The 22478-nt window shown below is 48.6% G+C and overlaps 2 protein-coding genes across 9 annotated transcripts in view; both read right to left on the bottom strand.

Annotated features, from left to right (window-relative positions):
• Positions 1-22478, bottom strand: part of COL26A1 (collagen type XXVI alpha 1 chain) — a 317198-nt gene that overhangs the window by 277292 nt on the left and 17428 nt on the right. The window lies entirely within an intron of this gene.
• LOC132244839 (trichohyalin-like) lies at positions 17215-21038 on the bottom strand. Its single transcript, XM_059717376.1, has one exon. It carries the CDS (start codon positions 20203-20205, stop codon positions 19102-19104), a length of 1104 nt encoding a protein of 367 aa, XP_059573359.1. The 5' UTR covers positions 20206-21038; the 3' UTR covers positions 17215-19101.

The following is a 22478-nucleotide window of genomic DNA, read 5'->3' as shown; positions in this document are numbered from 1 at the left end:
ACCTTTGTCCAAGGGAAGGATGAAAAACTACAATATTTTTCTGTAGCAGACAACTCAACTATATAGAGAGTGAAATAATAGATCAGACTCTGACCACATAAGAACTTAATAGTCCAGAAGGCAAATAAGATGGATGAAGACTTCAGAACAGTCAGGATCTGGAAGAGGATGAGAAGAATTAGGGAGAAGACTAACTTGCTTTAATAAACAGCAGCAACAGTTTGGAGTAGTCATTAGAAGTTACTTGAGTGGAACAGCGAAAGATAAATGGAGTAGACTCTCATTAGAGGTCGGTGACACTATTACCTTATTTTGCTGATCTAGACTTTAGATCCACAAGTAACAGATGCCTAACTCATATTTAGGCACCTAGTATTTTGTCACAGTTAGGTGGCAATCATCAAAAGCTATGGGAAGTACAGAATCTGGTGAATTATTTTTCTAGGAATATGGCAAGCACGCCCAATCTGTACTCAGGGCATTCTTTCTGAGTTAGTCCAAAACAGCTGAAGTTCTAGCACATATAACTTGCTCTTCCAAAGAATACCCTTGGTTGGAGCTTTTCAGGGGTGAACAATAGCTTGGCACTTACCAAATCAATGGGAATTGAAGTTTCCAAACAGTTATTGTGCCTTTTACAACTTCCCCAAAGGTTTCATGCTTGCCCTATGTATAAACTTCCAGCAACTGGGACAGACAATGGGATGGAGACTCCAGAGAGGTGAGCATTTTGGAGCCAGGAGTCCCAAGTTAAATCCCGCTGATGACCTTATCAGAGGAAATAGTAACCTCCCCTTCAGTTCTCATTTCATCCAGGCCCTGGCCAAGAGTGACATCTATTTGTGGTACATTATGTTGGGCTAATCACCTTGTTTCTTACAGGCAGAGCATCCTGTCATTTCCCCAGTACCTAGCACCTTTTTGTTGGGATACGGACTAAAAACAAATGGTGTCTTTGCACATGCTCCGGGGAGCAAGGGGGAGTGGGGAGGGCACGTTAATTAGAGCAGCCCTCGGGAACAGCTCCAATTAAGTGCCTGCAGTCTCTCATGTATTCAGGGTCCCGCATTTCAAAATGGCAGCAGGGGTGCTTTAAGTAAAGCTCATTCAATGAGTTTTAGTTAAAGCGCCCCTGCCACCATTTTGAAGAGCAGGAGTGCTGAATACATGTGATACCAAGGCTGCTAGAACATGATAATTAGCACACTCCAGTAGACTCTATTAATTGAGTCTGCTTTGATGTGTTTTAAATAGAACGTGTCGGAGCTGGCATCGGGCACATATACAGAAGCCCAAAGCTGCTAGATGAAGGTTCAAAAGGGCATCACAGGTCATGGAGCAGCAAAGCATGAACAAAGCTGGCCTTATGCCCATTACAGACATTTTAAAGATGACAACGGAACTAACCTTGTCAAGCCACAACTTATGGCTGAGAAATTGGTTTAACACGGAAACAAGCACAAAAAACTAGCTAGTATCTTCAGATTGCAAACAGAAGAGAGACAGTATAGTTAATAAGCATCCAATATAGAAGTTTCTTCCAGCTAAATTACCACATTCTTCTTGCTTCATCCAACATGATACTTTCCTAACAATTAAGCTATTTTTGTGGCAGTCTTGAAAGATTTTTCCTACCCACTGTAATGTGGCCATGCTTTTGGGGCTAGTAGTTAATGATTTGAAGTACGTGAAGAAGGATAAGTGCCTAGAAAAGCTTTTCAAATATAAATTTTCCATTTACTAAGTGGGTTCAATCATACAAATTAGAAAACGTATATTCATCCTGGGGTATTTTACTGTAGACTAGAGGAAGAGAAGGAGCTCATGAGGACATGAACATGGCTAGGGCACTATAGAATAAATTGGATTTGTAACAATCTAGAACTTGGGGGCCATGTACAACACAATGATTAAGTCTGAAAGGACTTATTGTATATGCACAAGATTTCTCCTTGCAAACCAGAGTCTCAATAGGAACAGACCCCAAAAATGTAAGCAGGCATTCCAGTGCCTCATTCAAAAAGTGATGAAAGGATCCCATCACAGCTTACAGAGATTATAAATGACCTCTTATATTATATACAGATGCAAGCAGGAAAGGTTTAGGACTATAACTGGCACATGTCCAGCATGGCAGAGAAAATGTTATTGCTTATACAAGAACGCAACTTAAACTGAGTAAATGTAATGACCCAAGTTACAGCTCCTTTAAGACTGAAACAGCCGCATCTTAACCATGTCCACTGCCAACCTGTTTTACAGATGCTTTGCAGCTTTGTATGGTATTTGTATTCTGTTGGGTAGAAACTGGTGGGAGCCACTGCTCTGAACTCAATTCTGCAGCCATTTTGTAGGAAGACCTTCCATTTCCCCCACCCATTTAGCTCCATAAGTGGTCCATTTTGCAGTCCACCAGGAAGATTTCCATCGATGAAAGGGAAGAGAGTGCTATAGACCAGTGATTCTCAACCAGGGTGCCATGGGGTCCTAGGCTGTAGTGGGATCCTTTTAAAGGTGCTGCCAACTATTAGTGTTGTTAGGTGTGAAAACGCCTACACAAGATTCACAAGCTGAACCCAGAACTGCAAATAAAAATCCAGTGTTTAAAAAAAAACATTTCTGACCCACTGTGATCTGAGTTCTTTGCTTGAGCCTCTGATTTAAAATGCCACCAGCTGAGGATTGTAGAATAAGATCTTATTTTCCAATTGCATCTGAGATTTCACTCCCAGCATAATACAAATGCAGAGCTCACCAGGAAGTCTATATTTATTATGTAGAATGGGAAGATCTGGGTAGGGACATACACGTTAGCTTTGACATACCAGGATACCAAGTGTGAATCAATCCAGTCACATCCAGGCCTCTTTGGAAAGCCATTTTACGAGGTTCTCAGTGGCTGCTATTGTGACAGCATTAAACAGACTGAGCGAGTTTGCTGAACACACACACACCTGCCCTGGTAGCACATTTGGAGAAGGAGTTGTGTACATTCTGCTCATTCACCGAGACACATTACTCGTTATTAGGGACGTGCGAAACAGGCTCTATTTGATTCATATTTGGATTTGGCCCAAATTGGGGACAGTGATTCTATTCGTTGATTTGGATCACTGTCCCCGATTCGATTTGGCCAAATCCATACCTGAAGATTTGATGCTCAGCAATTTGGACGTAGACACAGCTTTAAAAGTTTTTTCTACGCACCTTGAGATAGCAGGCACGGCTTGTGATTGCTGCGATGCTGGGGTGGATGGAGCGTAACACAGGAGCGCAGAGGAGCCCCCAGCGTGCTCGGTGGCAAACCCAGAAGTGGACCAGAAGTACTTCTGATCCACTTCAGAGTCTGCCAGGGAGTGCACAGGGGTCCCCCTGCACCCACTGGCTTGGCAATCAGCCTAGGGGGACCCTGGGAACCCCCCCAGATGCAGGAGGCACCAGTCACGGAGCTGAAGGGGTATGGGGGGGAGCCTCCTAATGCACTCCCCAGCAGACCCGGAAGCGGACCAGAAGTGCTTCTGGTCTACTTCAGGGTCTGCTGCTGAGTGCACTGGGGATCCCCACATGCTTCTGTGGGACTCTCCATGTGCCCCAGCATCAGCATTCACAAGCCCTGCTACCTACAAGTCTGTAGAAAAAACATTTAAAGCTGTCGCTATGTCAAAAATCGCTGAATCTCTCCAAATCGATTTGGAGAGTTCTGATTTGATTCGGAGAGATTAAAGGGTCCTCTGACTCGATGCAGATTTGGAAATTTGGCCACCAAATCGGGCCAAATCAAATCGGGGACAAAAGCTTTTCAAAGTCCTACTCATTATACCACCTAGACCTGAGGAAGAGGTTAGAAACTGATTATCCAGGGTGTGGGCTGAGTAGCCCTCCGGAAGGAATGCAGAGCAGCCAATGACACACAGTAGACTTGGGCTATCTTTTGTTTGGCAACATTACACAACAGGGGGGCAGGGTGTTGTTGGGCTTAGGCTTTTTTGACTATGCTACAGAGCAGGCTGGTAAAACCATCTCATTACAAGCTCCATTTGGATAGAAATTAATTCATGGAAGTGACAGTGTCATATTTCTTCTAATGGATACAGCCAGCCATACTGCAACAAGGGAGAAATAGACAGGTCTATAGAAAAGGAGAAGCAATGGGCAACATATATGTGGCTAAAACATTCCAGTCTTCCAAAAGCTACCCCATACCCAGTTCTCATAGCCACTGGTGATGGAAACTGCATTAGCTTGGGATAACCACAATGCCCCTTCACTGAGAGAAGACACAGATGCGAGACAAGTTAAAGCTACCCAGAAAGTTTTGTTAATATGGTTTTCCAAATCCACTGCCCTAGAAGAAATAATTTTCAAATGCTTTTGCTTAAAATGGGCAAAAGTAGTCATCTGAAGGCTCTATTCAACATCAAGCTAAAGCAAACAACGAATTACATCCACTGACGTAACCTTTGATTGCTTCATAAACTAAATTAATCCGAGTTTAGCAATCAGGTGTTTAAATCAACAGGATACAATTAGAAGAGAAAGCAGTTACATTCCTTGCTGTCTCTTCTTGTTATGGGATGGTAGAAACTAATTTCAGTTTTATTCTATGAAAATGACCTTTTTAGGAAAACTTACAGTATACAGGATTGTCAGTCTAATAAAACTGGATTGAGGTAGACAAGGTCCAGGGACAATTTCACACTATAAGGGTGTAGTAGGTTGTAGCCATGTTGGTCTAAGGACATAGGCAGACAAGGTTCTTTGGGTGAATCTGATATCTTTTATTAGACCAATTTAAATATATGGAAAACAATAAAGATATCAGATTCACCCAAAGAACCTTGTCTGTCACAGTAACACATTCATGGCATCCACTGTGTTCCCAGCTACGAGTCCTAGAGGGCAAGCCATTTTTTTTTGGTTAAGAGCCAACCAAAAGGAGATTTCACCATGGTTTCTATACTTCCTAAACATGTGCCACACACAGTTCAAATCAGACACTAGCTATCAATCGACAAGAGAGACCTTGACCAAGGCAGAGGAAAGCAGATACCTTTCCAAGAAAGGATTCTATCATACAAGGACAGTTTTTACTAACACCTGTTTCCATGCATTTGGACACCCGGATGCAATCAACTTTTGAAGGTTGTAGAAGCCTCACCTATAGAGTTGGCATTTCTGTTGCTTGTGGTTTGCTCTAAAGCTCTTGGCTGTGTAAACAACTGCAACGAATTACCTTTTTGTTTTCATAAGGCTAACAGACTGTATGTTATCCTTAGCACAGACCTACATTTAGGGCACAGAAAACAGTAGGAGTGTTTTGGTAACTAGATAGATTTCCCCAAGTTTCCTCATAACATTTTTCACTGAACCTATCAATTTCCCTGCAATACTGGAAAGGAATTTCAATAAAATCAGAAGGTCACTGACTTTTACTGGGAAAAGATGCTGATCCAACTCAATGAAAGTGAACCATGTCCTGTTTTCCTATGTAAATAGTGCAGCATCCTACATGCCTTGCCAGAATAGCAAACCATACATCATGCACTGAAGCCCATAGCTAGAAAGAGTTATTTATTTATATATTCCACTAAGACCAGCAACAGAAATTGCCCCATTGCATGCCAAGAAATCTAGAGCTTCAAGGCTGCCATGAACTCCAGCATTTCTCTTTACGGATAGTTGTTGTCAGAGAAAGACTACAAATTATTCCATTCTTCACAAATGCACACCTCAGTACACTCCCCATGAGCTTGCTACCTAAAGTTGCTGTGGCTGAATTGTGCTTTCTATGATCTGACAGAGTTCAGTATGTTCTACTGGCAAGTCTGCTCTGAAACCAGATTTAGGCTAGAGATGGGCTTAAACTAAATAACTTAGGAAGAGTTCAGATCTGATTCATGAATTCAAGGCTTTTGGATCCATGTTTGTGGTTCAACTATGTGGCAGAGCACAGTTGGGATGCTCACTACGTGGCAGGGGCTGCAGTAATCTGGGACATAGCCAGCAGAGAAGGCAGCCAAGCGAAGCCCTTGAATGTTATCCTAAGAGGGGGAGGTGTGTGGCGGAGCACCTTTGGGGGTGCTCGCCACTTGAGGGCTTTCATAGGCTGAGGGGAGCCTGCTTTGGAGGAGCAGCAGGCGAAACCTCCCCCAGGAACTATTTTAACGGGGATGCTGTGGGTGCCTGCCACTTTAAGAGCTAAGCCACGCAGCCAGCAGGTGCTTGATTGTGGCGGCCATTTTAGATCTCTGGCCGCCTATATAAACAGAGCAGTTCACTGCTGGCAGACCTGCCTGCCTGCATGCAACATCCTGGAGGTAAGGGCAGGAGCTAAAGGGGATGGTTTGGAGGCTCCTGGTCCTGGGCATGGCCTAAAATTGCACCCTACCAGGAATGGGTGGCCTGGTGGGGCTCTCAGTAGCACAGGAGCCCCCAGGAAATACCAGGCCAGTTACCACCCCGGTGAAAGGCAGGTCGGGGCATCTTAACCCCTAGCCCCTACAACATTGTGGATATAAAGGGGGCCAGGAACAGCTGTTACCACCTGAGCCCAGGGAGGGTGTAAGACCTAGAAGGGGGCAGGCACGGCTATGGCCACCTGAGCCCCACCAGGGAGGGAAGCCCCATAGTCCCAGGGAGGGGCAGAGATGAGGAGTCCCAATGAAGGGGGAAAACCAGAGGGCTAGGAGCCCAGTATGTCTGAGTGTATAGAGTTGCCCTGGAAGGGGGCAGGGCAAGCTTAGACCCGGTCAGGTAATTGGCTGGCCACTACCACGGTGAGAGTCATGAGAGAGGCCCAAAAGACGGTACGTCTGCCACCCAAGGTGTGAGCTAGCTAAAGCCTATGGCCTATGGCCTAAGGCGCCCACTCGAAGAGGAAGCTGGCAGTACAAGCTGTCGACGCATGAAAGAGACCCTGTGAGAGGGGCTGGAGTATGAGCGGCCCTAGTGAAAGGAGGGCAATATGAATGTGTGCGCGTTTGAGGCCTGACAACGAGACCTAAGCTTGGTCCAGCTGTAGGCCGGGAGCACTGCGTCATCTGGATGCCATCTGCAAAGCTTGGTCTGCGGTGTAGGGGAGGAACAGAGCCGCAGATATCACCCGCTGGCATCAGGGCAAGAAGTGGGCAGCCTCCTGCTTTAATAAGAACCAATTAAGTAACAACAAGGGGTGACAGGTGAGACAGGTGGGCGGTGTGCCCAGAAGCAGGTGGGAAACCAGCACTGTGGCTGGTCAGGAAGTTCCTACTTTGCCACAAACCAGATGTCAAGAAAAGTCAGGTGCAAAGATCAAAGCTGGGTTCATTTGCTCAAAGGGCAGAAATTTTCAGATTGGGGGTAAAAGAAGGGAAGGGAAGAAAAGCCCATGATAACTAGTAGGGATGTGAAGATTATTTTTAAAAAGTATCCATTTAACCTCTTCCAAGTGTATTGGTTAAGCAGTCAACCAACAGTTCATACCTAGTTTGACCTCTGACAGGAACAGCCCCAGCCCCTTACAACTTCAGTGTGCACCTGGCACTGTGAGGGCCCCAGGCTGCTGGCAGAGAGTTGCAGGCAGACCCCACCTGATTTACCTGCTCCCTGCAGCACAGGTGGTCAGGCTGCACACGACACAGCTGCCATTGTGTGGGCTAATAAGCCAGGCCAATGCTGCTGACACCGCAACTGCCTTGTAAAATTGGAGGCAAGCCAGGGTGAGCAGCTGGCTAGGTTCTGGCCCCAGGGTAGTACAGAGTCCCCAAATCAGCCGACTCCCTCCCAGCCAGAGTCCACAAGAGCACAGGAAGGCCTTCACATGAAAGAGCCAAAACTCCAAAGTTTGGGAGTGAGCAGATCAGCGCGGGGCATCAGAACCCTGCCACCCATGCGGAGGGACATTTAGTTGGTCATTTTATTATCCTTTTCACCCTGACTACAGTACTACACAGCCAGCAGCTGCAGATGGGACACCACATTGCTGCACACCAGTAGATCACATCAAACCCTCATATGCATCCTGTGATCCATTACAACACCCGAGAGGAAAGGGATGGGGTGTAGGGAAGGAGAAGCCCCAGGGAAGACACCAGAGGAGCGCCTGAGCCAGCAGGAAGATCTTCAATCAAGGGAACCAAGTACATTTCCCATAAGTTGAGGCGGGTGAGTTGGCTCAAGGCAATCCAACCCCCAAGTGGCAGCACAGAGGCCTGCCACAGCAGGCATAGCTGAGCCACTAAGGCAGCACTGCCCAGCTGCAAAGATGCAGCTTCCTCTAGCCCGCAGGGGCAGGGGATGGGGCTGCAGACTTCTCCTGTGCCTGGATCCTGCCACTACAGGGAGGAAGGGAGGTGCCAGCCCCCCCACAGGGGTCAGACAGGGCCTTTCTGCTGCAGCAGTGAGACTCCAAGCTGCTCAGTGAGTCTGCCCAGCTCCCCTGCAGCAGCAGGGCCCAGATAAGGTGATGAGCTCCCTGTGCTGGGGCTGGGGCCGTCCCAGCTCAACCCAGGGGAAGAACGGGTCTGGTCCCAATGGGGCAGCCTTCACCAAGTACGCTGTGTCCTTCCCTCTCCTGCCTATGGTGCAGGGGCTGTGCAGGACTGGCTCAACCCGAGGAGGCACTGTGGCGGCTGGAGCAGCTAGCGCTGAGTCTGAGCGATCACCACTGGCCCCTGATGCATTAAGTGTGACCCAGAGCATTCCTGAGGGGCAGTGGTGTAGCTGTTCCATCCTGGGAGGCTGCTGTTGCAGCCCTAACACTCCCCCGAAATTCCTGCTGCACCCCACAAGCTTACTTGGCATTGGAGCAAGTTATGCAGTTTGCTCAAGTTGAAACAGGAAGGCCATGACTGAGCCTAGAAATTGAAGCCAGGTCACCCAAGTTCCAACCCAACATCCTACTAACAAGCTCCTCCTCCCTTTCACGTGCTATCCAATTTGCAATTCCAAACCACACTCCCATTAATCAGTACCTAAAAACTGCATCAATGGGTATATGCCAAATCCAGAGGACCAACCAATTTCTTGCTAAAACGTGATCCAGGAAACCCCTTAAAAAGAAATGGAAAAGCTTCTAACTTTAATAACTTTAATCCAAAGGAGGGGATCAGGGGGTTGGAAAGAGAGCTGAATTAAGGCTGATCAAGGGGGAGAATAGCTATTTACTGAAACCTCATAAAGAGGTAATATTTTGAGAAAGGTTGCTGTAAATCAGAGATGTCAATTCTGGAGGGAGAAGTGACAAGTTATCTTCGCAGCAAATCACTTGCACTGCAATACACTGGGAGCTATAGTGTTTTTGGATGATTGCTGGTGTTTCTCATCCAGGTAGAAGAACAGCAGACAGGTGGGAGCAGAGGCAAAGGATGCATCTTGCAGATGTTCCAGTTCTCTCTTTCTCCTGTGTCAACTACAGCAACGCAGGGACACAGCCAGGCACCTGGAGCAAAATGCAAGCATCATCTTCTGGTTGCTGGTGCAGTCATAGCACCCACTTTTTATCATCCACCCCTACCCTGTCTCCTACCTCAAGCCAGCTCCCAAGGCAGTTTCCCCTATCACCCAAGCTATTTCCTTACTGAAACAATTTGGCTAAATTCGTGAGTAGCTTCAATTCTCCCTAATCTGCCCCTTTTTTTGTTTTGAAAAATTGTCTACTTCTGCTCAAACACACATTTGATGTGATAAGAAACAGAATATAGAAATTTATTATTTAGAAAGCTGGGGGTTCTTTTGCAGAACAAATATGAAACAATTTGCCAAAAGAAAGATAAACCAGAACCTCATAAGACACTTGACTCTGCTACAGAGAATTCTCCATAATGCTCGGATCAGCAGGCACTGAAAAGGAGAACAGAATGAATGCCTGGAACACGCATCATTGAGAGAGACCACAGGAGCAAGACATTTCAATAATGAATTTAGAGTCTCTTCTGCAGTGTAGAAGTTCAGCTTCTTCTGCAGATGCTGAAAACAGCTTATTCTTTGACACAAGAAGGCTCAGGCTGTTCTAATAAGCAAGAGAAACTGCTAAGTAACTGAGAGAGATTCCAGAAAGCCTCAAATTATAATAGCCAGTGCAACCAGCTCTGCCTATTATTATAGGTGGGAAGTGTCAAGCAACCATAAAACCCTGTTTCCAGTTTCTTATATAACTTTGCCAAACTATTTAGGCTGAAATTTTATATGCAAGTGTCTGCTTCAGGCTGAATTTGGGGGGGGTGGGGGGGGCATAAGAGGGGAGAAGGAGAGGGGTACAAAAAAGGAAGATTTCTGCCAAAATAGCTCAGTTGTTTCAGAGAATAGACAGGGAAAATGCAGTGTTTGCTCATGTTAAAAGAAATTTGAGTTTCCCTGAAGAAAATACTGCTATAGCATTCTCTCCCCACAATCCTGCTTTTGAACAGGGACACTCTCTCCCCCTCCATGCTGTGTCCAGGCTGGCCTTTTGCCTTTCCAGTGAAAGTCTGCTGAATGAGAGCAGAAGAAAACTGCAGTTCAGGCATGCTTAGGAGAGACTTACTACAGCTTCACAGCTCAACCCCCCAAAGACTCCATTTGCACCATGCTTGGCTCAAGCACAAATTTGAATGGGACTCTCCCCTGGAGCTGCTCCCAGACCTGCTCAGCTGCAATTCAGGTACCAGAAGTGAGAGCAGGGATTCTGCCTCTCCTGTGCTATTTGGGCCCAGGTCTGAGTCTATGCAGCTGCAGCCTGCAGAGGCCTGATAAAAAAAAAACTGAAGGCAGAAGAGAGAAAGGAGGAATCACAGAAGCTGATGGGACAGTAAAGGGCACTAGGAGTTCAAAAGGAAAGCAGGAGCTGAAGAAAGGGAGAATGAGACTGAAGGAGCCAAATGTGATGAAGAACTGGGTTGCATGGAAGAAAAAGGGACTGACTAGGCAAGGAGACAAAATACTGAGACTAGCTAAATTATAAAACTAGGACTGAAGTGAGAGGTCCAGGTCCAAGAGAAAGAATGTCAATGAACTGCATGGGCATTTACCAGAACGCCAGATTTTGGCATGTTATTCTCCCCACTTTGCTTTGTGAACAGTAAGCAGTCTGTCTACATCACATACCCCACATCAATATTTCAGTACCTGACTTGGCAACCTTTGGGCCTTGTTACATGGTGATTTGGGGCAACTCCTGGAGCTCAACACTTGGCATGTCCATACATTAACACATGAAACTAGTTTTAAGCGCTTGTTAGGTAACTTAAAATGATGTCGCTCCAGAGCAGGATTTTCTCTGATCTCTTACCCAGCTCATGTTACATTAACGTGCAGCCATTCTGGGCTACACCTTAGTATAAACACCCCAACCATCCCCACCCCAGATCAGGCCCACTGTCCCCCTACTGCTCCCCCCTTACTTATGGCTGCCCATGCTGTCTGTCCTGGGGGAGCAGGCAGGGAAGGGGTAACCTGCCTGCCCAACTGCTGCTGTCTGGGCCAGGCTCAGCCTGCCTGCTCCCCTGGGACAGACAGTGCAGGCAGCCACTGTCTGTGCACAGGTTAATGTGCTTCCAGAACCAATTGTTAATAAGTTAAAACAAAAACCAAACTGGATCAAAGGTAAAAATGTAAAACTAAGAACTGACAATGTGGAGATGATTCCCACTAAAGGAGTATGTGAACTAGAGGTAAAAGTTAAGGATCAAATTGAACAGATTACTTCTGTAATAGCCATAGGGAATGCTATGCCAATAGTGGAGCTAGAAACCTGCCAGAATTGGAGTTTAATTAAGACAACATATATGGTAACAAATGCCAAGGATACATTTATAGAAGACCACTATTCTGATGTTTTTGAGGGCATTGGTAAATTGGAAACTGAAGATAAAATTGAGCTTGCAGAACCCAATTTTCCAGTCAGTCATGCCCCAAAAGAGGTTCCTCTAGCCATCAAAAGGAGATTAAAAAAAGAGCTGAACTGACTGGTTAATTGACAAAGTAGAAGAACCTACTGAATGGGTCCATTCATTAGTAATTATAGAAAAGAAAGATGGGACACTAAGGTTATGCTTAGATCCAAAGGAGCTCAATAAATATGTAAAAAGAGAGCACTTTCCATTGCCTATGAGAGAGGATACCATTTACTGAAATGGCTGGTGCTAAATATTTTTCTATTCTGAACTCATCCTTGGGGTTTGGCAAGTTCCTTTAGATGAAAAGAAGTTCAAGGATATGCACTTTTAATACACCCTTTGGGAGCTCTCATTTGGCCTCAATTCAGCACCTGAGATCTCTCACAGAAAAGTGCAGCAAATATTTGATGAAGCAGCAGGTGTCAAGGTGTATATTGATGACATCCTTGTTTGGGGCAAAAAAAAGAGGAACATGATTTGAGGTTACAGAAAGCCTTCAACAGGGCAAGGGTGGCAGGGCTGAAACTTATATAAGCAGAAATGCAAGTTTAGAGTTAAAGACATCACCTACTTGGGGGAAATAAATATCAGAAAATGGGGTGCAAATAGATCCTGAGAGAATAAGGGCCGTATCAAGCAAGCCACCCCCACAAAATAAGGAAGGGATACAAAGGTTCCTGGGAATGGTCACCCATATAGGCAGGTACATAAAAAAAAAAAAAACCTTGCAGAGCACACCAACAAACTGAGAGTACTAAAAAAAATATTCAGTGGATATGGGATGGATAAAGAATTTGCAGTTACAAAAACTTATTGAAATAGCTCCAGTCCTTGAGCATTTTGACAGTAAAAGAGAAACCAAATTGTCCACAGATGCCTCGAAAGATGGCATTGGGGCAGCCCTATTGCAAAAGTATGCCACTGGGCTCCAGTGATCACCATATGCATCCAGAGCAGTGTTTCCTCTCAGGAGTAGCAGTCCGTGAGCGCACTGCTTCGGTCCCGCCTCCCCCTTTCGGTGCGGTGTGGGACACTTACCGAAGGTAAGCTCCTTACCTTTCACCCGGGGCAGGCAGCAGAGTCTGTGGGGCTGAAGCCTGGGGGCCTGGAGGCTGGGGGACTGGAGCTTGGGGGGCAGGGGCTGGAGGGCTGGAGCCTGCCTGCCCCGAGTGAGGCTCTTCCAGCTCTGGGGAACTGCTCCGCAGGCTCCGCCGGCTCCAGGAAGTGCTACACTCCCCAGCCCTGACTCCACGTACCTCCTCGCTCCCCTAGACGATGCGGGGGAGCGGAGCAGTTCCTCAGAGCTGGTGGAGCCCACGCCAGCCCCCGCCTTCGCCTAGGGGAAGAGCTTGCCTTTACTAAGTATCCCACGCCACAGCCCAGCTCCATTCCTGGTGGGTACGCGGCCTGAAAAAATGTTTGTGAACGGCCAAACTTTTACTCGTGGACGGCCGTGCACGCGCGCAACTTGGAGGGAACCTTGATCCAGAGCCCTCCCAGAAACAGAATACTTATATGCACGCATAGAGAAAGTCTTTAGCTCTGTTGCACAGGTGCAAAAAAATTAATGTTTTTATATATGGAAGACCAGTTGTGACGGTAACTGACCGCAAACCTCTGGTCACCGTTGCAAGAAAGGGGCTAACTGATATACCTCCCAGACTACAGAGACCATTTTTTCTGTTACAGTTATATGATTCGAGATTAGAATATAAACTAGGCAAAGAACTAGCGATTGCAGATACTTTGTTTAGGGCAGTTGACAAGCCTGTTGACGATGCTGAAATAGAATCTGACATTGTGCATGTTAACGGGTTAAAAATATTACCTATTATCAGATGAGATGTGGCAAAACTTTGTAGTGGCTACAGCAAAGGATGGCACACTGCAGAAGGTTATCAAAGCCATCACAACTGGATGTCCTACCTACTTTTTACCAAGTCCATATTTTCAGTTTAAAGTAGAGCTCTCAGTCATTGCTGGTGTTTTGTTCAAGGGTCACAGGATGGTAGTACCTAAAGCACTACAGGCAGATATAATTAAAAGAATACATGTGGGTCATCTCGGGATTGAAAAATGCAAAAGGAGGGCCAGTGAGGTATTATATTGGCCACTCATGAATAGTAAGGTAGAAAATGCTGTGCAGAAAATGTGACATGCCAGAAATATGAGCCTAAGAACAAGAAGGAACTGATGTGGATAGATGGTGATATTCAAGAGACATGGTACAAAGCGGGAATTGATTTGTTTACACTAGCTGGCAAAGATTATCTGTTGGTTTTAGATTATTTTTCTCACTATCCTGAAGTTTCTTTATTGGACAGTATAGCTGCATAGCAGATTATACTGCACCTTAAAGCAATCTTTTCCAGTGATGGAATTCCACATACGGTTACGTCTGACAATGCCCCCCTCCCCCCCAGTTTTCAGGGCACAAATATAACAAATTTTGCACGGGGCCATGGTTTTCGGCATGTTACATTGATCCTGAGATACCCACAGCCTAATGGACTTGTAGAAAATGGTGTTAAGATAATAAAAGACATTATTAGAGAAAGCCAGTGATTCAGATGGTGATCCAAATTTAGTGATTTTAAATTACATATCAGCTCCTCTAGCACATGGCCTGTCACCTACTGAGATTTTATTTAACAGAAAGTTGAGAACTAGGTTACCCAGACTGACAGTAACAAATCACAGGACTGATACTGATTTGCACAGATATAAACAAAAGGCCAAAGATAACCAAAAGTTGTACAATGATAAAGGGTCATTTGCATTGCAGGCACTGAAGCCCAGTGAAGAAGTTCACATTTATAATGGTGAAAGCTGGGAACAGAAAGAATGGGTTATTCATAAGGTTGCTCCACGATTTTATGACATATTGACTCAGGATGGACAATCTTTTCCATGTAATAGGAGACACTTTGAACACATTCCTTAACAAGGGGAGAAGGATAGGAGGAAAGAACAGCTGGAGAGTGGAGACTACATACAAGCTGACTCAAGAAAGTTGTTCAGAGGAGACAGCAGAGGCACTAAAAGAATAGACACCTGTTTCAGTCACTAAAGCGGCTGAGGCAGCACCGCACAGATCAAACAGACTACACCGAGCACTACAAAGTCTTTTTGAACAATGTTAATGTTAGTGTTCTAACATAATTTCTTTCTTATAAAAATGTCTTACTAAAGTTGTGCTATAGTTAGAAAGCTAGATGTTTAAAAAGGGGAGATGTAGCAACAGAATACTCTGGGCACATTTGCACATGCATTTAGTCATGACTAGATTTACTGCGCATTAAGCTAATACACAGTAAGCCAATTTGGGTAGATGTCTACATGTGAAGGGACCTGGCACCAAATTTAGTGCCAGGTCCCTCCACCCCAGCTCCAGATCTCCAGCCCCAGCTGCCAGCACTTGGCAGCCATGTTTGAAGCCAGACCCAGCTGCCAGCACATGACAGTCATCTTTAAAACACAGACCCGCACTCTGCTCTCTGGGCATCCAGTTCCTGTGCTCAGACAAGGAGCATGGCACACACAGAAGCAGCATGTGGCAGCTCCGTTCATCTCTCCTCTGCATTCCTGACCTATGGTGGCCCAGCCCCTGGCCCTGGCAGCAAGGAACAGAGTCCCCCAATATGCCACAGTCACTGTTACCTGGCACACAGCCATCTCGCTCTGTCCAGCTTCCCCACATGCAGCGACTGCCTGGCCAGCCACCACATACCCTCCCCAGGCCCCCACCACTGCACAGCTGCTGCCACCAGTGATGCTGATGACAGGCTCCAGGAGGCCACCACCGGGGCGACCATTGCCCTCCTGGACCTCCAGCCCTGCCACCTCTGGGGCTGCCATGCCACCTGGGACTGGTGGCAGCACCTGGTGCAACAGGACTGGGACAATAAGCAGTAGGTTGACACCTTTAGGATGACCCAGGCCACCTTTACCAACCTACTCCACCAGCTCCAGCCCCACCTGGTGCACCAGCACACTAGCATGCAGCCAGCCCTCCCCACCAACACCCATCTGGCCTTGGTGCTGCTTAAGCTGGCCACACCCACCAGCCTGCAGGATGCAGGACACTTGTATGACCAAGGCCACCACTGGAGAGGCCATCCTGGAGATGTGTGGCATCTTCCAAGACGTGCTGGCAGACACCATCCTCCATTTCTGCGACCCCCAGGTGGTGTAGGGTTCTGTGCACTAGGGTTCCCTCAGTGTACCAGGGCCCTGGACAAGACCCACATAACAGTGACCTGCCTGCCCTACAGAGACTGCCCCCATTATAGCCGCAGGGGGTTCCACTCTGTGGTCCTGCAGGCGGTCGTAGTTTACCAGGGGACTTTCACCCACGAGTGCTGGCTGGGTGGGCAGCATGCATGACACCCACATGTTCAGGAACTCTAGACTGGGTGCACTGGTGGAGAGTGGGCAGCCCCATCAAGCTGAGATCTTCCCAGGCGGGGGGGGAGGGGGCACACGACAAGGGGGTTCCTTCATCCCCACACAGCCAGGCCAACTCCATAGAAGAACTGGGCTCCATCACCTGGTGCAAGCCCCCTGTCCCAATTAGTGTTTCTTGCTGACTGCTGCTGGTGCCAGGCTCCGGTGGAACATGCTGGGCAGCGCAAAAGGTTTGCGCTGGGCAGTAAGGACAGGAGCACTCCATAGAAGGAAGAATCGGGCCCTGCTGCCCAGCATAAGGCCCCTGGACAGCCCAGTGCGTCCCACCAGATACTGCTGGTGCTAGGCTCTGGACCAGCTTGGGAGGACTGGGACCAGGGCAGGGGGTCTCTGTTCCCCCCACTTGGGGGGATAGCTGGGAGTGAGGGCACGTGCTAGACAACAAGGCTGGTCAAAGCTTCAGGTGGTGAATCAATTCAGAGGAGCTTTGGCCCAATTCAGTGGCCGAATCTCTGAATCCAAATCAAATCAGAGGACCAATTTAAAGGTCCATGTAACAGGAGGGACGGCAGGGTTGCCGTGCTAGCCCTTGCCGCCTCCTCTACTGTGCCACGTTTCGGACTTGCACCCTCCTATTCTCGCCCGCCACGACTTTGATGATATGTGTTTTTGTAGGGAGGCTACCTCTCCTCCACTTGGCCACAATTCTCCTGCTCCGGGTGTCCGGCGTGTCTAGGCCTTGCGGGCCTTCTCTATACGCCACCCTTCTCACTAGTGCCTTCTCTGTACGGCTGCCCTTCTCACTGGGGCTCTTCCCTCTGCAAGGTTGCCCTCTCACCGGGCTCTTCTTTGGAGCTGGGGTCTGCACCCCCGAACTCCGTGCCCTCACTGGGGCTGGGGTCCTCACTCTACCGTGAGCCCCCTATGAGGCCTCCTCCATCCCCTTATAGCCTCACCCAAACCACCAGTGTTAAACAAACTGCAACATAAACTCAAGCCTCTTGGCTACAACTTAAACCTAAGCCACCTGGCTGTACCGACATTGCTCAGCCATCGCGGGGCTGCTACCCATTTCTCTGCAAGCCGTACCTGCAGTCAGGCTTTTCCCCACATCATTGCTCCAGGAGCTTCTCTCTCTGGCTGCTGGCAGGGAGCTCCTTCTGTCTTAGATGCCAGTCAGGAACTGCCTCTGGTCTCAGCTCCCCTCCCCATGGTAAGAGCCAGGCCTTGCCCCTTATAACTAGCTGGCAGGTGTGGGTCGTTTGCTGCCTCCCGTTGCCCTGGCAACCAGCACCTGAGGAGCCCTCCAGGCTCTCTCAGCAGCAGGCACCTTAGTGTCCTGCTACACACCTCCCTGCTTAAGATTTCAGACTCACCGAGGCGGATCCTCATAGGTGTTGCATCCCTCTGTGGCTTTTCTCAGCCTTTCTTCTGGCACCCGGCAACTCAAATGCTGGAGGCAGAGGTTTTCAGGCGCCTCCTCCTCGCCTTTTACCCAGGGCACACCACGGGGGGTTTCTCGGGAGTTACCCTGTCACAGGTAGTCCCCCCACATTAGCCATCCCTGGTAGGGTGCAATTCAGGCCTACCTTCTTTTCTTCCACAGCCCCTTCAACATGATGAGACAGCCTCCTCTCTCTTCCTGGGAGAGCTGCCTCCTTCTACTTGGGGTGTCTTGTCCCTTTTCATGTGTCCCAGACCTCCTCTTCTTTGTGTCCTTTGTAACAAGTCCCTCCTCTCTTTGGTTTCCTGCCAGTCCATGAGCTTACCCCAAAGCTCCCGCTGCACCCGAGTGCTCGCTGGGCATTTTCTACCCTCCAAAATTCTTCCCTTGGCCAGTAGATCTTCCGCCAGGCCCTGTGTGCACTTTTACAAATGCTACTCCCCCAACTCTAGCTTCAACTATTTTTCTCAGGGTCCACCATCTGACTTGCCCTGGGAGGTTATTAACATACACGCATGGCCGTCTTCCTCCCCTCTGTTCTTTCTCCCACCGAATTACCTTTGTTGTCGATGGGCCTTCTGCCTCTTTAGTTTGGCCTGCAGTCTGGGTTTGGCACGGTCTCTGCTTCCGTGCAGGGCTGGGTTTCTCATCCTTTGGGTAGAGCTTGAGATGTACTTCTCCTCCCCCCTTAGTTTCCCTGGAGTTTCGGCTCCTCCAGTCCATCTCAGGTCTTTGGACTTCTCTTTTACTTAGAGGTTCTGCCTCTCTCTCTCTCTTCTGGAAGCCGTACCTGTTCTACCAGATACCCGTGCTTGTGCCCTCCTCGATCTCTGACCTTCTTGTTCTAGCTGTCCTTCCTTTTGAGTGTGATCAGGGCAGCTTAGGTCACCGTTCTTGTTTCTACCACTGACTGGCTCACTCTCTTGTACCATTACCACATTTCCCTTGTCTACTTCCCTCTGTTGCACCTGTTCTGGTACTGTCACTGCTCCAACGTCATACCTGCTGGTAAGCTGCCCTAGTTTCTTCCCCAGGTAGTTCATTTCTACTGTATGCTGGCTCACCCACTGCCCCCATCTCTGATCCGTGCACTCCATGACTGTAGAGCGGATCTCTTCCCGCATCCTTGTGGGGTCTATCTCTGCGAGTGTCTTCATCCTGGTATTCTTTTCTTGCTGCCCTGTTTCCTCCTCTTCTCGAGGATTTTCCAATTTTACCATACTGGGTTGCTCCTGACTTCTCAGGATCTTTAAGAGCATAGGCTGTGCAGTCCCTATGAATTTTTCTGCACCTATTAACCCCTTTTTCAAGCCTTCCAGCTCCTGAAGGTACTCCTCGAATCCTGCCTTAGCCATGGACGCATGTTCTTCCAACTGCTTACTTATTGCAGTCAGTCTTTCACTCTGTGTTTGAGCAGCCTGTACTGGTTGCTGCTCGATCTCTTGTTGTAAAGCTGCCTCTCTGGCTGTGCTCTCTTTTAGTAGGGCCTTCAGGGACCGTATCTCTTCCCCCCAGTTGGTCCTTCTCCTTTTCTACCCTTTGCCTTTGGGCCTGCAACTCTGCACACTCCTCCATTCTGGACTTTACCTCTGCTTCCCGGGACCGCTTCTGATCTTGTAATGCCTCGTGCATTGCTTCCACACACTCCCCTGTTTGAGCCTTTAGTCCTGCTTCCGTCTGGGTTCCTGTATTTATTAACTCTGGCCCCTCCGACTCCTCAGGGTCTTGGCCTTTTGACGCTCTGTGACCACTAGCTGCCCGTAGGGTCTCATTTGCTGCCTCCACCCTCTGCAACTGGGCCCGTAACCTCTCAGTCTCCTTTGTCCCAGCTTCTAACTCTCCTTCAAGGGACAAGCTTCGATGGTACAGGTCCTCATAATTTGCTAGGTTAGCTTTTATTTTCTCCATTTCTTGTGCAAAAGCCTTGCCCGTTTCTTTTGCTTGGTCATGGCTTTTAAGCAGCTCATCCTGCAGCTCTTGTGCTTGATGTTCTGCACGAAAGCACTTCTGTTGCCACTCCTCTAGCTCATCATGCAGTTCCTGTATATGATCTGCCTGGCTGCGGACTTCTTCCTGAAGAACCTCCATCACCCCTTTGGCGACCTCCAACTTTTGTAATAACTCTTTCTGTTCCCTTGCCTGGGTTGTGCCGGTTGTAGGAGACTTTTCTCTCCACGCTGCCATCTCTCTCTGCATCCTCTGCAGCTTTTCTTCCCTCTCCCGGCTCTTTTGGCCTCCATTTGTAATAAGCTGCTCTAATACGCGAGCCCTCTCTGCTTCCGCTGCTATCCTGCGCCTGGTCTCTCTTGAGCCTCTTTCCCTTTTTCCTGCCTGGGCCCGCTGTTCTAACCGCGTAGCCTTTGCCTCAGCTTGCTCTTTTTGAATTTGGGCCACTTCTAGCTCCCACTCCAATTGTTCAACTCTCTCTTCCAACTCATCTATCCTTAAGCGTCCAGCAAAATTCTCCTGTTTCAGGCTCTCTATATCCTCTGCCATGGCCATCCTGGCCTCACGCCTTCACTGGTCGGGCCCTCCAGCTTCCCAGTACCGTCCCAGGGCAGAGCCTTCCTGCTTTGCCCTCTTTTCGGTTTGTTGCTGCTGTCTTTTTACAGCCCTCCCTCTCTGTCCTAGTTTTAGCCCTTGGGTTCGTCTTTTCGTGCATGGCATTACCGTTCCCAGCCAATGCACCACTAACAGGAGAAACAGCAGGGTCGCCGTGCTAGCCCTTGCCGCCTCCTCTACTGTGCCAAGCTTCGGACTTGCACCCTCCTATTCTCGCCCGCCACGACTTTGATGATATGTGTTTTTGTAGGGAGGCTACCTCTCCTCCACTTGGCCACAATTCTCCTGCTCCGGGTGTCCGGCGTGTCTAGGCCTTGCGGGCCTTCTCTATACGCCACCCTTCTCACTAGTGCCTTCTCTGTACGGCTGCCCTTCTCACTGGGGCTCTTCCCTCTGCAAGGTTGCCCTCTCACCGGGCTCTTCTTTGGAGCTGGGGTCTGTACCCCCAAACTCTGTGCCCTCACTGGGGCTGGGGTCCTCACTCTACCGTGAGTCCCCTATGAGGCCTCCTCCATCCCCTTATAGCCTCACCCAAACCACCGGTGTTAAACAAACTGCAACATAAACTCAAGCCTCTTGGCTACAACTTAAACCTAAGCCACCTGGCTGTACCGACATTGCTCAGCCATCTCAGAGCTGCTACCCTTTTCTCTGCAAGCCGTACCTGCAGTCAGGCTTCTCCCCACATCATCGCTCCAGGAGCTTCTCTCTCTCTCTCCCTGCTGGCAGAGAGCTCCTTCTGTCTTAGATACCGATCAGGAACTACCTCTGGTCTCCACTCCCCACCCCCCCATAAGAGCCAGGCCTTGCCCCTTATAGCCCTGACTGCTGGCAGGTGTGGGTCGTTTGCTGCCTCCCATTGCCCTGGCAACCAGCACCTGAGGAGCCCTCCGGGCTCTCTCAGTAGCAGGCACCTTAGTATCCTGCTACAGTCCGAATCGATTCAAAGCTCTCTGAATCTTCGGAGAGCTTCAGTGATTTGGGCAGCCCCTGGCGGCTGCATCAGGGAGCTGCAGCTGACTCCAAGCTACCAAGTACTAGGGGTGGAGGAGCGCTGCTCATTGGGTGCTGCTGGGCAGGAGGGCAATCCCCACTGCCCTCCACTGTCCCATGGTGCATGGGGAGCTCTGCCACGAGCCCCGCCCCGCCAGCTCCCCCAGCCCCCTCAACAGTGCCCCACTTGAGCCAGCTCTGGCCCTTTAAGAAAAAAAAAAACCACACCAAGAAAAGCCCCGGGACTCATTGCTCCTGCAGTGGCCTGGGGGCTTTGGGGGCTTGTGCAGAGCCCCCCACATGGTGCAGGGCAGCGGGGATCGCCCCCCACCAGCAGCAACAGAGAGTCTGGATGGAGGGTTTGTTGTTTCTTTTCCTTAAAGGGCTGGAGCTGGCCCAGGCAGAGCCCCCCATGCAGTGTGGGGCAGTGGGGGGCAGCAGGGATCACCCCCCACCCAGCAGCACCTGGTGAGCACCAGGGCTTTTTTAACAGGTGCCGGGAGCTGGGGCAGGTGGGCCAGCCATTGCCGGGCTGGGAGAGCGGGCAGGGGATGGGCCTAGCTTGGCTGATTCAGAGATTTGGAGGCTTGGCAGTGTCTCAGATTTCCTTCTGGTCAGCCTATTCATATGCCTTTAGTAAAGAAGGTATCGATGCAAGACATGCTTTCCCATGGAACCTGTGCCTCAGACAGTGCACGGGATACAAGGGGCTCAAATTGAGCAACTACTCAACAGTGGGTTCTTCTTGCCATTTGATATGGCCCTGCTGAACACTCAAATGCTGCTTTAAAAGACAGAATTCCTCATTGATACCATAGTGACAAGCACCATAAGAAAACCCGTCTCCACAAGCATTGATGAGCTGATTTTCACAATACCCCTCAAAAGGAGGTGGTACTCTACCGAATCACAAAACTGTCTGCCAATTTGTAGACTCTGTTCTTCAGGATATATGGCCTAAAAAACAGCATTTTATATATTTAAAGCACAGCTCGTTCACCAAAATTGTCTCTGTGAATATTCAGCACACCTGCAAATCATTCCCAAGATCAAGACGGGCACCCAGAAAAGGAGGGACACCCAAGAAGTGACTGCCTGTACGATGGCAGCAGGATAATTGTACTCTATTACACCACCCCAAATCATTCTATAGACAATGAATCTATGGAAAACTAATATGATAATGTAATTAAATTTCATATTATAATACATGGGGGCTT

This window comes from Alligator mississippiensis, chromosome 14 (genome assembly GCF_030867095.1).
Source record: "Alligator mississippiensis isolate rAllMis1 chromosome 14, rAllMis1, whole genome shotgun sequence".
Classification (NCBI taxonomy): Eukaryota; Metazoa; Chordata; order Crocodylia; family Alligatoridae; genus Alligator; species Alligator mississippiensis.
The sequence above is the reverse complement of the archived record's forward strand: the minus strand, read 5'-3'. Positions and strand labels throughout refer to the sequence as shown.